Source organism: Crocodylus porosus, unplaced genomic scaffold (assembly GCF_001723895.1).
Source record: "Crocodylus porosus isolate Cpor-Errol unplaced genomic scaffold, CroPor_comp1, whole genome shotgun sequence".
Classification (NCBI taxonomy): domain Eukaryota; kingdom Metazoa; phylum Chordata; order Crocodylia; family Crocodylidae; genus Crocodylus; species Crocodylus porosus.
In genome coordinates this window covers 69,104,990-69,120,965 of record NW_017728943.1, presented here as the reverse complement: position 1 = coordinate 69,120,965, position 15,976 = coordinate 69,104,990, and the positions used below count along the sequence as shown (strand labels likewise).

General features: G+C 42.0%; 1 protein-coding gene across 2 annotated transcripts in view; it reads left to right on the top strand.

Annotated features, from left to right (window-relative positions):
* Positions 1-13,262, top strand: part of AIDA (axin interactor, dorsalization associated) — a 52,402-nt gene extending 39,140 nt beyond the window's left edge. Inside the window, exons 6-11 of one of the 2 annotated variants that reach the window (XM_019549518.1) lie at positions 259-365; positions 3,462-3,473; positions 6,220-6,342; positions 9,026-9,148; positions 9,662-9,779; positions 11,090-13,262. In XM_019549518.1, coding sequence (XP_019405063.1) covers positions 259-365; positions 3,462-3,473; positions 6,220-6,342; positions 9,026-9,148; positions 9,662-9,779; positions 11,090-11,186 — 580 coding nt within the window. In that variant the 3' untranslated portion in view covers positions 11,187-13,262. The remainder of the gene's footprint in view (positions 1-258; positions 366-3,461; positions 3,474-6,219; positions 6,343-9,025; positions 9,149-9,661; positions 9,780-11,089) is intronic. The other variant, XM_019549519.1, reaches the window with a different exon arrangement.
* Positions 13,263-15,976: the final 2,714 nt, after the last annotated feature.

Genomic DNA, 15,976 nt, shown 5'->3' with positions numbered 1-15,976 from the left:
AAGTTCTTCTGAGCCTAGTGAAAAAAAGTGGGCTCAGTATTCAAAATTAAATGCCACTTCGGAAATTTCGTCCTTAATGTGTCTATCCTCCTGTTGCTTGCATGTTAGCTTGCCAGGGTTAATTAGTTAGTAGGCATGGCACTTGGTTGTATGTTGTGTTACGGTGCAGTGGTGTTGAGCTATACTGGGCTATGGGTTCTTTTGAATTGTAACCTTTATTTTTAAAGCAAAAGCCCAAGTTTTCTGTGTTTCTCACAGGAAGATCTTGGCACCTGGAGAAGAAGAGAACTTGGAATTTGAGGAAGATGATGATGAAGGTGGGGCTGGAGCAGGGTCTCCAGATTCCTTTCCTGCTAGAGTTCCAGGTAGGATAACCAGCTTTGTCCATGTGACATCTCACATGTCGAGGGTAGGGGGGAAACTACATTAAGACTTGTTTATGTGCTGTTTATGAGACAAAGCAGTTTCTAGTGAGTTCTGGTTCATGTTCAGTGCCTTGTGAATGGCTTGATACTGAAGCAGTACATATCCTACAGGAGCTTCTGACTACATACTGAATATGATGGAGTTTATGGATAAAGCATCATAAGCAAGTGCATACTTCTTTGCCACTTCTGTCCCTTTGCTCTTCCTGCACTTTGGAAAGTTTGGATAATGAAGTACAGGCTATGGGAAACTCCAGCTCTGTATGTGAGAAATTCACATTCAGTGCTTCTTCAACAGATTCAAATGAGATTAACTTACCGTACTTTCTCTCATGCAACACTCCCTTAAATAAGATACATACCTTCATTCTGAAAGGCAGAATGAAGGAAAAAAATCTTTCCTTGAAAATATGGGTAAGTAGCAGTAAGTGACTGAGTAGCAGCAGCTAGGGAGTTCATTGTGGTCATTGTGCTGTTCCCTGTGGTGCACATGCAGTGTTACTTGCACTTAAGTTCACCTTCTCCCAGGCTTATGCTACAGAAACTGGTGATACCAGAATTACTTAGTTATAATACATGCCCCAGTGTCCAGGAGTTGGTTTTTGGGGGTTTTTTGGTTTGTTTGTTGTTTTTGGGTTTTTTTTGGGGGGGGGAGAAGGGTACATGTTTTATACAAGAAAATGTGGTATTTGTTCAATTTTGCCATCTGTTCAGTTCAAGCATTTTTATTTAGTACTCTTTATCATGAAGGATGAAACAGTTAGTTATTTTCTTTGAACTTTCTGTTCAACAGTAATTTTCCCTGTTGGCCTCTGAGGGGTGTAGCTTACTAGCTTTTGTGTTGAATCTTTTATGAGAGATGACAGTTTGGCTTAAACTTCCAGGGCTGCAGACTGCATTATTTTTGCCGACTTGATAAAGCATTGCACATTTGAAAGCACATAATGATTGATATGTCTATGTGTTTTAGTCAAGATTTAACCAGTTGCCCTTTTTTTCAGTCCAGTTTAGATTTGGGATTAGGGAGCAGAAAATTTTAATTTAGACATCTTTTGTTTGTATCTCTTTCCTCCCTGAGATCAAAATGGTTAATTTCTGAATTTTGGGAAGGGATTTGGAGATTAGTACTAGTATTATAACCTGTGACTACAAGGAACAAACTGAGATGGGTACTCCATCTATATGAGCAGGGCCCCACTTGGCACTGATAATTTTATATAAAAGATTTCTGCATGCCGTCACTTATTTAGTGTAGTTGTAAAAGCTTAGTGGAAGTGGTGCAGACTTTAACTGACTAGACTTGTAGTACAGTACATAATTACAACATCTGAAATCAGCTCTCTTGCTGTCTCTGCTCTTTGTTATGGGAAATTGTATGTAAATGTGAGTTCTGTCTTGGTTTCAAGTCTAGTGTTGACCATGGCATTGTTTTCTGTTTTCCACTCTATCTATAAGCCAGCTTTGAAACCATATTAATGGACAATACTGTGAAAAAAAACCAGGATGAAGATAATTCTAAGGATTCTAAGAAGCTAATTTTAAGAAATGTTTCTAAAGAGTTTATCTTGTATATAACATAATGAGTCAAATGCTAATGTCTCAGTAAGAAGCTAAATAGCCAGTAAGGTTTGAAGAAGGAGCTACTTTAAAGAAAACAGGCAGCCTCATAAAGAGTAGGAAGGCAGCTTGGTAAAAATGGATGGTATAAAAAAGAAAAAAGCACAACTTTTTTTTAAGTTGCCTTTCATTGATTGATTGTTTGCTAATAGCTGCTTGCTAAGAATTGAGCTGCAGCCTGTAGCTCACTTGCATCCATTATTATTACATGTGCAATTAAACTGATAACAAGAATGAAGCGCATGAACCAAACTGCCTTCCGGAAGAGGGGTTGTTTCTGTTGGGATTCACCAAGGTGCATCAGCAAAGCATTTAGGGGAAGTTTACTTGTCTCCTGCACTGGAAGATCTGCTCTGGAGGTAACTGGTCACCTCTCTCCTGAGCTCTAAGCAGCATCTTGGGAAGCATTCAATTCACATGGACGCAGTATAGCTCTGTTTGGAACAACAAGGAGGTGAATATAGTACTCTTATTTAGCCTTGTTCCCTGGGTGCACCCACAGTTGGATCTGTTTATTGTAGTTACAAATGCTTGCTGCTTTTTATCCCTTGTGAGCTGTCTTGGCTGTGCAGTACTGCCAGAATGAGTTGGGTCCTTCTCCTCCTGGTAAATCGCTAACAAAATGAATTGTTCTGATTTGTCCTGATCAAACACTTCTGTGCTTCCCGAATGAAGACAGTAGGTTGTACAGGTGCACCCAAGGACTTCATACGGTGTGCAAAACTGCCAGAAGAGAGGGTGTGCACCAGGGGGAAAGAACCCAGCTTGACTCTACAGTCAGGTTGAGATGGCCAGATTGACCTAGACCTCTGTTTAGCTGGATATAGAAACCAGAGCAAACATCACGGCCTACCATGCCTTTTTCTCACAGAGACTTTCTTTTTTGGAGGGGTAGGATTGCGCTTTACATAGAGGTGAGGTCGCCACCTCATAAACTAAACACTAACATTTACTTTGTCACACAAATTACTGTCAGTTCACATCCAGCCTTTCACTTAGCCTTTCTTCTTGAAGGCTAAATTAAACTGTCTTAATGCAAGCACACTAAAATGCCTTGAGTTGTTTTTCCGTCTTGGCTGGTTTGAATTTATCTTTCCTGTCGCATGTAAACATTGGTGTGGCACGGCTCTTGACATTATGGCGACTGGTCTGTTTGTCTTCTGGAGTCAGCTCATCATTTTTCTGTGGACAATAAGGCCTCAACCAAACTAAACCATTAACAGAACTTTCTGACCTGAGGCCTGTGAAGCCTAAACACAGTCTCAGGTGAATTAATATGTCTATGTTGTACTTTTCTCACAGGCTTTGCTTCTTGTATGCTTTTAATCCGTATATCATAACTGTATTGTCTAACTGTCCATGATCTTGTCTTCTACATGCATGGCTTCATCATTATCATATGCTACTCCATTCATCCAGGAGCAACTGAAGGTATGACAACCTCTTTATATATTCAGTAACTTTGATCATGTTGATGTTGTTAATGGCATCTTTCATGTACATCTTAATTCCAAATGGCAAAGTATAGTTGTCTAGCAGCGAAAAAGTTTGAGATGTGAAAATCGGGTGAGAAAAGGCTCTGGTGAAGCACATTAGATGGCAGTTTAGAAACTTGGTTCTCTTGTGTGCTTTGTCTAACAGCATTATGACTTGCATGTGTAGCAGGGTTTCCTTTGAGGTGAATGTCTGACTGGATATGTGCTGCTGACTGGAAACCTTTTGTCCAGAAAGTTGTGTTACCAGGGTATCTTGGCAAATACACTGGTACTTCGTTCTTTCATGTTTGATGGCTCCCACAAAAATAAGTAGAAGGTTCCCTTGTCACTTGATCTGGAACCATCGAAGTCTCTCCTGGGTAGCTTCACTTAAAAAGGAGAATGTGAATGCTGACTGATGACTATATGCCTCGGGTTCAAATACTACAAAGAGGTTGCTACGAGCTGATAGCTCCAACATAAAACAAATCTAGTGACTTTGATCCAATTTCTAGTTAATATCACATATATGATGGACTTGTTCTTTGTAAGTGGTTTTAGGGATTAAGGTGCCAGGAGATGGGGCTACCCAAGGGAGGGAGGGAATGGAAGAGTTGAGCTTGAGTCGTATTCCTACTTGGCGGTTAGTAGAGGACTTCGTAGCGTTAGTCCAGCACCCTCTAGAAGCAGCAGATATTAGAGGTTTGTTCTTAATCACTTCAGTCTTTCCAAGAATGAGACTTGGAGAACCACTTGAATCAAATACTTTACTGACAGGCAAAAAAGTTTCCATCCCTGGATAGTGGGGAAAAAATTGGCATTGTGTTGGTTTTTTGTTTTTTTTTGCCTTTTGACTGGGCCTCTCTTCTCTGCAAATGACTTTGGTGGGCCTCTTTCTATTTTTGGGTCAGCGCAAGATGGGAAACGCATCTCTAAACCTTTCAGGAGTAGGGAGAGGCTGGTGAAGTACAAACCCTCATTTCCTAAAAATAACAAAATGGAGAAGTGTCTCTCATAAATATAGCATAAAAACACATGGCAGCCTGAAGCGGGGTATAGGTATATACACACACTAATAGAAAATAGAATATTTATCTCTTGTATAATAAAAATCTCCAGTTAATTACCTCTGTTTTTTAGTGCTGTTAGGATTGTCCAGTTAAATCTTTATTAGTCTATTCCTCATTCTCAAGTTTAAAACCTGTCCCATTAACATTAAGTGCTGGGGACCAGATTCCTCCTTGGAAGGAAAGGGAGTATGCATGTGCATGCAGTTGTAACCCATTCTTCAGTGTACAGCATGTTTCTTTGTAGTGGCTGGTGCACAGTGGCTGTGAGTCTACTACAGCCACTACCAGGGTAGTAACAAAAGTCCTTGCTGGCTCCCAGCGGTGGCTAGATGGACATACGGCTCTCACGGAAGTCCGTGCAAGCTGGACAACACAGTTGTGAGGAGAAACATGTGATCCTTTCAAAGCCTGCCTCTGCTAGTGGTCTGAAAAATCTTAGGTTCTCCAAGTCTCAAAACCTTTTTAAATCTCAGTAATTGTTTTTTTTTAAAACTGACTTAATTTTCTCCCTGCTCCTGACCTCCACCCCGAGAGAGGTTTTTTTTCATTATTTATTTTTATGGCATCCTACAATTTGCAATAAGAATAAAGCTTTAAATTAAATACGCTCATGTCTTTGATTACTATTTCTCTTAGGCATGTAAAACTTTTAGTGGTAATAACACCAAAGCATGGATTAAAATTTCCCCATTTTCTCTAACATCAGCATGCAGGAAAGAGCCTGCGGCTGGTTACAAGGGTCTCTGACTTTCAGTGCTCCTGACAACTTAGACTTCATGGAGACTGCCAGCTGTGCTAACTGTATACCTCGACATTAGAGGGATTCCTTTTTGCTCTCCGTCTGAGGATAAAAACTTACTTGATTTTCTTGATGTTTAGCTGGAAATGATTTCCCCAGAACTGAGGGAACATGAGAGTTGCACACATTTTTTTAGTTTATTTTTTTTGTGCTGCTGCCTTTTTGAAGTCCATTGCTTGTAGAACCATGAATGAACACTTCTCCAGAAAACCCTTTTTTTTTTCTTTTTTTTTCCTCCTGGTATTTCTCTGATTTCAGTGGGTAGTGGGGATCATATTGATATTGCATTCCCTTCTCTCCATTGAAAGGTGGATGAATCAGCGGACTAAGCATTGCATATGAAATGCCTGGACTCACTGCAGCCACAGATTATAATTCCAGCAGATGAGATTTAACCCTTTAAAAGTTCCATACAATTTAGTGTGCATGCAAACCAGAGACCTTAAAACCAAGGGTCCTGTCTGCTCTGCTTGATGTTAAGACCCACAACACTTCCTGCTAAAGGGTGATTTTTACCTTAGTGTTGTCCAATGGCAGGCACTGATTTATCACTTTTTACCCCAGAGGTGGTTGCTTTTTAGTGTGATATAATAATATTGGCCAAATATAAAATGAAGGTTATGCTTTGTAGCGTATGTGTCGTGCTTTGAAGTTGTAAGTGTCATCTGGATGAGACTTCTGGACTCGATACAAAAGGAACCTGATCCCTGGTTTTAGTCCACTAACGCTGATAGTGGACAAAGACTTTTGCAGACAAGGATGTTGAGTAGGGTGGGGGCCTTTCCTGTTGGAGTCCCAAAGGGTTAATGACTTGATTTGCTGTCTGTTGCCAGGAACTCTATTACCCAGGCTGCCATCTGAACCCGGGATGACATTACTTACCATCAAAATTGAGAAGATTGGTTTGAAAGATGCCGGTCAGTGCATTGATCCTTACATCACAGTTAGTGTAAAAGGTAATTTTTTTCTTGCTTTCACATTTTCATTTCTGCTGCACTTGGGGAGAAATGCATTTGACAGAAACAGTATTACACTTCAGTGTGTGGTGACAAATTTGTTGAAGAGCCTTACTTGCTCTCTATTTATAGTAATACTTTACAAAGCTTCCAGTTAATCAAAGAGTGAGAAGATCAATTTTGCTTTTGATTAGCATCCTGGATCTCCCCATCACTGGCCATCCATCAGCCAGTTTTGGAAGTGATGTGCTTTGCTCTGGGTTTTTGTGTTCACATTCAGCTGTCAAGCCCTCTGCTTCAGTTGCTTCTAAATGTGAAGTCTCTTCTATGTAAAGTCTAATATGGAGCCCAAATCCTGCCCTCTCCTACACCGGCATGCACCTGTGCACGCATGCACACTGTTTCTTTCCATGAGCTGCTGAAGATGCAAAACATTTGTGTTTAATGATGAGGCTGTGACTCTTCAGCATTATTCTTAGATTCGAATTACCCTTCATGTCCTATCTCTCGCCCAATTAGTCTCTGTTAATTGGTTGTTTTGTTTCTGCCTCCAGCTGGTTTAGAGATCAAGATTTGTGGGGACAGTGGCTACAGTTAATGTCTGGCAACATCCACTGTGGCTTAAATCAAGCATGAAAAATGCAAATGATTTCTGACCAATAGTTAAAAAACAAGCTGCTAATATTGTTCTGATGGTACTGAAATTTGTCCTTAATTCAGGAGCAAGTATCCTACAGATTTTTCTGATCTTCTCTGCTTCACAGAATGTTATATGGTACCCATTCCTATTTTTATAGCTTTTTACAAACATGAAAACTAGTAACTGCTAAATTTCAGAATTAAAAAATCACTGGTAGGAGGTAGGGGATTATGTATATGTGGTAGGCAAGCTTTTTGTGGGAAATCTTGCATCTCAGCTTTGACCTACAATGTACATGGTGGTCTTTTCCTGAGCTCCCCCAAACAGAGAATGTTATGGTGCAGATATGTGGTAAGTAGGAGCTGTCTGTCACGTACTTGGATGCCCTCCAGGGACACTAAACTACCTCTTTGCTAATTAAGGGGATATGGGTTGTCTTTGTACTTTAATTTCTCTCCCCCCTCCCTGCCGTGAAGTTTCAGGGTAAGAATCTATTCTGAAAAGTAACCAGACTGCCCTTTGTTAATAAAAACAGTGTGTCTTGTGCCATTGCCTTAACGTGTCTTTCCTGAGTTGGTTACATTTATACATTTTTTTTTTTTACACTGGAAGTTATTGTGTATACATAATATACCTACATAGAGACATAAATGGCCACCAGTCCCAGTATGGAGTCCAAGCATCCAACCAGTATCTTCTGGGTGGCTCAGTAGTAGTAGTGGATTTATTTATGAAGTATGCTGCAGTAGTGCCCAGGTCTCCAGTCAGGGCCTCAGTATGCTGTACATACTAAAAATGGCAGCATCTGCTCCAGAGCGTTGTCTTTCCACTTGATGAGACACAATAGCGGACAGGTTTAAAACTGGTAGAAAGGGTGAGAGATCATGTATAATAGTGAACCCATTCTAGGCATGGTATGCAGCAGTTTTGCCAGTTCTGGCTTGCACTTGAACAGCATGCTTGTTAACTTGTGCTGGCTGACTGACTGAACAGAATCCAACTGGCTGTCTCATCGCTGCCTGGCTCTGAAGGGTCTGTAGGATTGAAAAATAGTGAGCACTGCTTCTGGTCAGTACAACAAGCAGAACTGACTCTGATTGCATATAAGTGGTGGTCAGTGGAAAAGGTGGCAACTGACAGATGTTTATTTAAAGGACTTGGATCTGATTCCCAAGCCCAGCAATCACACCTCTTGCCATGCCATGTGCATGGCAGGAGGTGAGATTTTTGGGATTGGGAATTGTATCTCAATTGTGCCGTGTTGGCTGGTGCAGGGAGCAAGCTGAAAGCTGTATGCCCAATGATTAGCTAATCGTGATCTGGGGATCTACTGTGGCAGTTTGAGCCAGACCCCAGTGTAGTCCTAGAGCCAACCAATCATCTGCTGATTGTCAGCCAGCAGGGACTGCACCAGGACTGGTTCTGGCCTGCATGCTGTCCCCCTACCACACATTCAGTTTTGAAAATGTGATAAAAAACCACCCACAAAATTATTGCACATTTTTTTGAAATAATACTTTTGTGACATTTTTCCTGTTTTTATTGCACCATTAATTGACTGAATATGTGGTTAGGTTGCTATTTTCAAGATGTGATTAACCGGTCAGTCATGTCTTAGCATCTGCCAGGGGCCCGTTTCTAAAAGTAGAACTTCTAAAGTCTGTGTGTCTTTGTTAGATAGAATTTTGGAGCACCTTTCAAGTACTGAGAAGTGTCCCCAGAACTAAGTGGGAACCTTTATTGATGGTGTAAAGAGAATGTCCATTTAAAATAAAATGAGCACAAATGGTTTGGGATTTTGACCTTTTAGGAAGGTAAAGGAATAGTGACTGTGTAACATTCTAGGGGATATTGTAGGACTAGGAGTTATCTGGTTACCACTTTGCAAATTTGAACAAAAGAACATCTTTAGACAGATATCTGAAAGATATTGGATACAGGTTACGAGGGTGTGTGTGTGTGTGTGTGTGTGTGTGTAAATGAGGCTTTAAAAATGTTTTCAGTACTTGGAATCTAAGAGTGCTATCCTTTTCTTTCCTACAGATCTCAATGGGATAGATCTCACCCCTGTACAGGATACTCCTGTGGCTTCAAGGAAAGAGGACACATATGTTCATTTCAACGTGGACATTGAGATCCAGAAACATGTTGAGAAACTAACTAAAGGTGGGTAGTAATAGCTAACTGAGGCAGTGTCCACCAACCAGCCGTCAGTGTTGTGGACAGAATGAAGTTCCCTTTTCTGCAGAGAGGCCAGGTCCCAGCTGTACTAGGGTAGGGCTTAACAGTCATACAAGGGTGTAAAGTAGAGTTTGACATCATGTCTATCTGCTGGAAACCATCAGCTGACTCCTAGGAATAAGGAGAAATAAAAGCCAATAAAAGAGCAGTATTCTCCTCCACTTTGTATATAGATCCTCTTCGTCTTTCCATTTGTTTAGGTCAACAATGGTACCTAGCTGTGAGTAAGAGTTGGGGGGGACAAGTGCATGTGAGTAATTCTAGCATTTTAAGAAACATTATTTTTTCCCTACAGAATTGGATGACTTGAAGTAAAAGAAGCAATTGTCTTTGGTATATATAGAGCATGTTTGGTGGTGGGCATATTTTCATGCTAAGCAATCTATTGTAAGGCAAGAGCTCTTTTTTTTTTTTCTATGTCATTTTTTCTTACTCTAGGTGCAGCTATTTTCTTTGAATTCAAACACTATAAGCCTAAGAAAAGGTTTACCAGCACCAAGTGCTTTGCTTTCATGGAGATGGATGAAATTAAACATGGAGCGATTGTTATAGAACTGTAAGTGACTTAGTATGCCGTTGGATCTATGCTGTAGTTGCCAGTGACATATTGCAGAGCAGTGGTTTTCAGCCTTTTTTCTACCAGGACCCATTCATAAAGATTGATGGCCAGTCCTGACTGTAAATAGTTTAAGTAGAAAACAGCCCCCATGCCCCAGCCCCCTCTAGTGTGTGGGGTTAGGGGGTGGGTGGGTGTAGGGTATAGGGGGGCCTAAGTAGCCCCTCGTAAGCTGGCAGAGTTCTAGCCTACAAAGGAAAACTTAGTTTTCCATGTTTTTCTCTTTTAAAGGAGAATCCATTTTTCAAGTTTATTCATGACTCTTTCATATATTCTTGCGACCCATTTTTGGGTTGTGACCCACAGGTTGAGAAACGCTGCTATAGCAGGACTGGATTACAGCATAGTATTATTGGCAGATGCCTCCAGTCCTTTCTCACAGCCTTATGGCTTGATATAGTTATTGATTACCACATCTGGTATAAAATACAAGTTCCTCTTTGTCTGTTCCTGAATTATTTGTCATTTTATTTTTATCTTCTTTAAAATACAGTTACCAACCAGAGTGTTTGGTTTAGAACTAACTTGACAAATTGGAAAGAAGGTATCGGGTTACATAGGATTTCTGCATTTTGAATCATAGGTAAAGCCATTGGTTCTGATTCTATCAGCATATTAAAAACCTATTGACTGTAGCACAGAACTTCTTTGAAGGGAATCCCTAAGGCTTCAAATACAAGAATAAACACTAGACATTTAAAACTGTTAGATATGTCTCAGAGGGAGGTAGGGAGGGAGAGCTAAGAAGTTTTTCCGATGCTTTTATGATACTCCTATCGCATCTATGGAAGTGTTTTAAAATACAAAGTAATTATGGGGGGAAACCTCAGATAAATTTAATACAAGCATTTTGCAAGACCGTCTTCTAAACTTAAATGCTTGGTCTGAATTAGGAACTTTAATAGGTTCCAGATGTGTTTTAAATATGGAGAAAGGCAATGGAAGACTATTGGGCAAAGTAAGGTAACAGAATATTGTGGAAATGACTGCAGGGGTTTTTTTCCTCCTTCACACAGACTCTTAATTCATTCACCTCTGTCTTGTGCTGAAGTATTCCAGTGAAAATGAAGAATCTACATTGAGTTGCTCCATATCAACTGTTTTCATATCATTGTTGATTTGGGTCAGTACCCTTCTGGGTTCTTGGCATACTGTGGCAGAGGGATACGAGTAGCATCAGAAGTACGCAAGGATGGTTTTAGTCTCAGACATTAGTGCTCGTTTCCAACTTTTTTTTTTTGTGGTTGCAGGTACAAAAAACCCACTGACTTTAAAAGGAAGAAACTGCAACTGTTGACCAAGAAACCACTGTATCTTCACCTCCATCAAACATTGCACAAGGAATGACCCTTTTGTGAGACTTCTATGACCTAAACCACTTGCTACAAATCACAGTATCTCTGCATTTGTGTGTTTGTGTAGCACACTCATCCTTCAGCAGGCAGGCCAGTGGCTGTACTCATGCCAGGAGGCCAACTGGGACCATCACATACTGCACAGCAATACCACAGAGTCAAATGTCAAGCCTACCCTTCAAGTACAAGTTTATTCCTGTACCTTCTGGATACAGGTCTTATCCCAAGTATTCTAAAGAAGCTTTTGACTGATTTCTCTGCATAATTGAGCAGTTCATAAAAAAAAACCAAAAAAACCACTGCAAACTTCAGTTTTATACCTTACCATTGTTAACTTTTCCCCCTCAATCTCTACTAAAGATGGAAGGGTGTCCCTTTTTGCCAAACCTGATACAGCAATAAAGACACGGCAGGTTATGTAACCCGTTGACATTTTGTTGTGCTGTTGCAGCACTCTCATCAGCATATGAGTCCTCTCCTTGGATTGATTGGGAAGGTAGGGGGAAGTGATGCTAGAAAGGGAGTTTTCAAAGATGAATGTTAGTGCTGTGCCTGAGAGAGGTTAAAAATAGGGAGGATGCTGGTCAAAGAGAGACTCAATCCAACATAAAAATGCTACCCTAGCAAATTTGTTTACAAGCCTTATTTTCTTATCTGGCTCTGGGGAGTGACTGATGAGCTGCAAAGGAGACAACCCAGTGATGGCAACTGATTTCTCTCAATCCTGTTCCTGTAGTAATTTGATATGCATCATCTGGTTTAAGTGACTTTCAGGTAAAACTTTCATGTTAAGTGCTAGAATATAAATTCTGATTGCTCCCTTCAATAGCTAAATCTTTTTTTTTTCTTCCCAATACTACTTTCCCACTTCCCCTAATAAAAGTGGATGGTAAGGGGAGATATTGGTTTGCTACACAGATTTCAGTGGTAACAGAGTTGGTCCCCTGATTTGTCAACAAAGCCCAAATTATTAATGGTGATCTGGCTAACTCAAGCTAGTGACTGAAGATGTACCCTACATCAGAAACTGCTGTTTTTCTGAAGCTGATTGTGGATCCTTGCATACCAACCTCTGTTTGTATGCAAGTCTGGATATTTACTTTGACATTACCTTTTTTTATTCAAGTAGGTAGATAGGATTACCATTTATTTTCTATATTATTGAGATTCATAATGTAATAAGCTGCAGGTCATTGGCTTATTATAACATGAATATCTGCATCCACCTTTTCCCTTAAAGGGAAAGGTATAGAACCCATTCAAACATTTCATATATTCAATGAGTGGAATATTTAATACAGTACTTTAAGGTCTGTGCTTCATGTGTATCTTAAGTAGCGCCTACATACACTTTGCTATGTTAACAGAAGACCCAGCACCAGGACAACGCAGGGTTAAATGTTAGCTTTAATAATGTGGATGTAAATATGCTAGTTATTCTTTTCCTTCTCTACCATGTAACTAGCTCTAGAATACTGTTTACAGTGAGTAAAATGAAAAAGATTTCGCACTGCTCGTGGCCTATTCAGCTGTTTGCTGGAGTGTTCCTTTTGGCCTGTTGAAGGGAACTGTGACTCACCGGGTGGTTAAAAACAGGGTATGTGTGAAGTTGGAAGCTGAAGTTTCATCTTGTCTTCTTCCCTTTCTGCTGTTGTGGCATAATTGTGAAAGAATTAACCTCACCGATCAATTATTTTGTAGTTTTCCCAACACCAAGCATACTTGACTGGAATTTCACTAATGGTTGAAGAGCTTAACAAGTGCAGTTTTCTTTTCCTGTTAACAGTTCTTAAGGGAACCCAGTTTTAACCTTTTAGAACAGAGTATTAAGCTGTAAACACAAACACTAAACTGGTGATTGATTTATAATATGTGTAAATAAATGGACAATGGTGTTCCTCCACTGCGTATCTCGTAGCATTGGAAGGCTAAATGCTCACTAAAATCACAGGATCTTTTGGCTACAGGAATACAACTTTTCTTTCCATAATACAAAAATATGTATAGCCCCAATCAAGCAAAGCAATTGGTTAACCTCTGAGAATATGAATAAACCCAGTTAAGTCAATGGCTGTATTCATGTGGATCAATGTTCTGCTGTGTCCTGTAGCCTGGTAAAGGTTCACTGTAAAATGGGAGCTTCTTTCTGCGGTGTACGTTCATGCATCAGAGTACTAGCACTGGTTCATAACTAGTAAATGTTCTGGTACCTACTATGATCATTAATCACAAGGGAGATTGACAAGTATATCTGTTACCTCCTTCAAAAAGGGCAGGGGACCTGCGGCTTAGGCTTGTAAATCAGCTGGTACAACATAACTGTAACTACTGCAGACTCCAGTAGATATACCAGGCAGCTCAATTGTTGTAAAGCAGGATTAAAGTTGCAATGGTTTTGCTACATTTGATAATGGGTATCAGTTGTTACATTTGTCTCCTTCTAAACTGTACTCGCACGTAAGAATTTACTTCTAAAGCATGTAATCTTTTCTTAAATGGGAGAATCTGTTGAAAGGTGCTAGCATTGCTCCAAAGGGAAAAATAGTCACTTTTAAACTTGAAGGAGGTCACTTTCCAATACAGGTGTCTATTCAAGTTAATGCTTAAGGAGACGGGGGCACAGGTGGTATTCTCCTCTCTTCTTCCGGTGAGTAGGTGGGGACAGTGACACGAGGCCTGCATTGGCGATGTCAATGCAGTTGGTGCTGCCAGGCAAGCCTTGGGTTCCTAGATAATGACTCATGCTTTTGGGTAGGGGACTTGCTGGGGTGGGATGGGCTTCACCTCTCTCCTAAAGGCAAGCGTGTCTTCTCTTCCAGGTTGGCTGATCTCATATGGCGAGCTTTAAACTAGCCTTGCTGTGGGAGGGGACCGCAGGAAGATGTGGAGACGCCACCTGAGCAAGACAGGTGACAAATGCAAGGAGTGCCCAGGTAAGAAACAGGGGTCCAGACGGTCTCCCAAATCAGGGGGTGGCACACGCAGCTAGGCAAGGCCTTAAATGCCTGTATACCAATGCTTGTAGTATGGGGAACAAACAGGAGGAACTCGCCCTCAGAACAGCCAGTTCAGACCCAGACATAATAGAGCTTACAGAAATGTGGTGGGATTCATCCCACGACTGGGCAGTTAGCATTAGGGGCTATAGGCTTTACAGGCAGGATAGAGAAGGAAGGAAAGGTGGGGGTGTGGCGCTCTATGTCAAGGAGCAATACACATCCTCTGCCAGCAGAACAGGGTAAGAAGAGGGGCAAACTGAAGTGCTCTGGGTCAAGATACAAGGGGGCTGTGGGGAGAGGGATCTAACGGTGGTGGTCTACTACAGACCCCCCCAACCAAAGGGAGGAGCTGGACCAGAAATTTTTGGGCCAGCTTGCAGAGGCACTTAAGGCAAGGGATGTAGTTGTCATAGGCGATTTAAATCACCCGGACATCTGCTGGGAGGAACAGTCAGCCAGGTCAGACTGTTCTAGGAGGTTCCTGGCTGAGATACAGGACCTCCACTTAATTCAGGAGGTGCACAGTCCCACCAGAGAAGATGCCCTGTTGGACCTGGTCCTGGCCACAGGCGACGACCTGGTAAGGGGCCTCCAGGTCCTCGACCACCTGGGTGATAGCAATCATTGCTTGCTGGAATTCACCATCCAGCACAAGGTGTCAAGGGCCTGCAGCAAGGCGGTAGCCCTAGACTTCAGGGGGGCCAACTTCAACGAGTTGAGGAGATTAGTGGGAGAGGCTCTGGGGTTCTTGAGAGCAGGGGAGCTCAGTGCCCAAGATGAGCGGTCATTCCTTAAGGAGATGATACTCAGGGCCCAAGGGGTGACCATCCCAACAAGAAGCAAGGGGGGATGGAGTGCCCAAAAGCCCCCCTGGCTCACCAAGGGTGTCAGGAAATGCCTGATTGCCAAAAAGGCGGTGTACACCCAGTGGAAAGGGGGTGCTATCCCCAAAGAGGAGTATACCTCCTCTGCTCGGGCCTGTAGGGGGGCTGTCGGGAAAGCTAAGGCAGACATAGTGCTAGGACTAGCATCCAAGATCAAAGATAATAAAAAGTCTTTTTTCAAATGTATAGGGAGGATAAGGCACTGGGAAACGTGGGGCCCCTGCAAGATATGCTGGGCAATCTGGTGGTTGCGCCAGAGGAGAAAGCAGACCTCTTTAACCAATTCTTCACCTCTGTTTTCTTGGGCAGGGACCGAGACTTCCCCGCCGTGATGCAAGACAGACTCGAGGGGAACGCCTCCAGACCTCAGGTTGGGGAGGACCGGGTTAGAGAACTTCTGGAGGGGCTGGATGTGTTCAAGTCAGCGGGTCCAGATGCTCTTCACCCCAGGGTGTCGAGGGAGTTAGCAGGGGTCATTGCAGGGCGCTTGGGCCAGATGCCAGATGATTGGAAGATAGCCAACATGGTCCCCATCTTTCAAAAAGGGAAGAGGGAGGACCCAGGCAACTATAGGCTCGTCAGTCTTACCTCGATCCTGGGGAAACTCTCCGAGAAAATCATCAAGGAGCGCATCTGCAATTGGCCGGCTTCAGGGATGATGCTCAAGGGCAACCAGCATGGTTTCATTAGGGGCAGGTCATGTCAGACCAACCTGATTGCCTTTTATGATCAGGTCACAAAAGCACTGGATGCAGGTGGATGTAGTCTTTCTAGACTTCAGCAAGGCCTTTGACACCATCTCCCACCCCATCCTCGTTAAAAAACTAGGCAACTGTGGCATTGATGCCTACACAGTCAGATGGATTGCAGATTGCCTGAAGGGTTGTACTCGGCGGGGG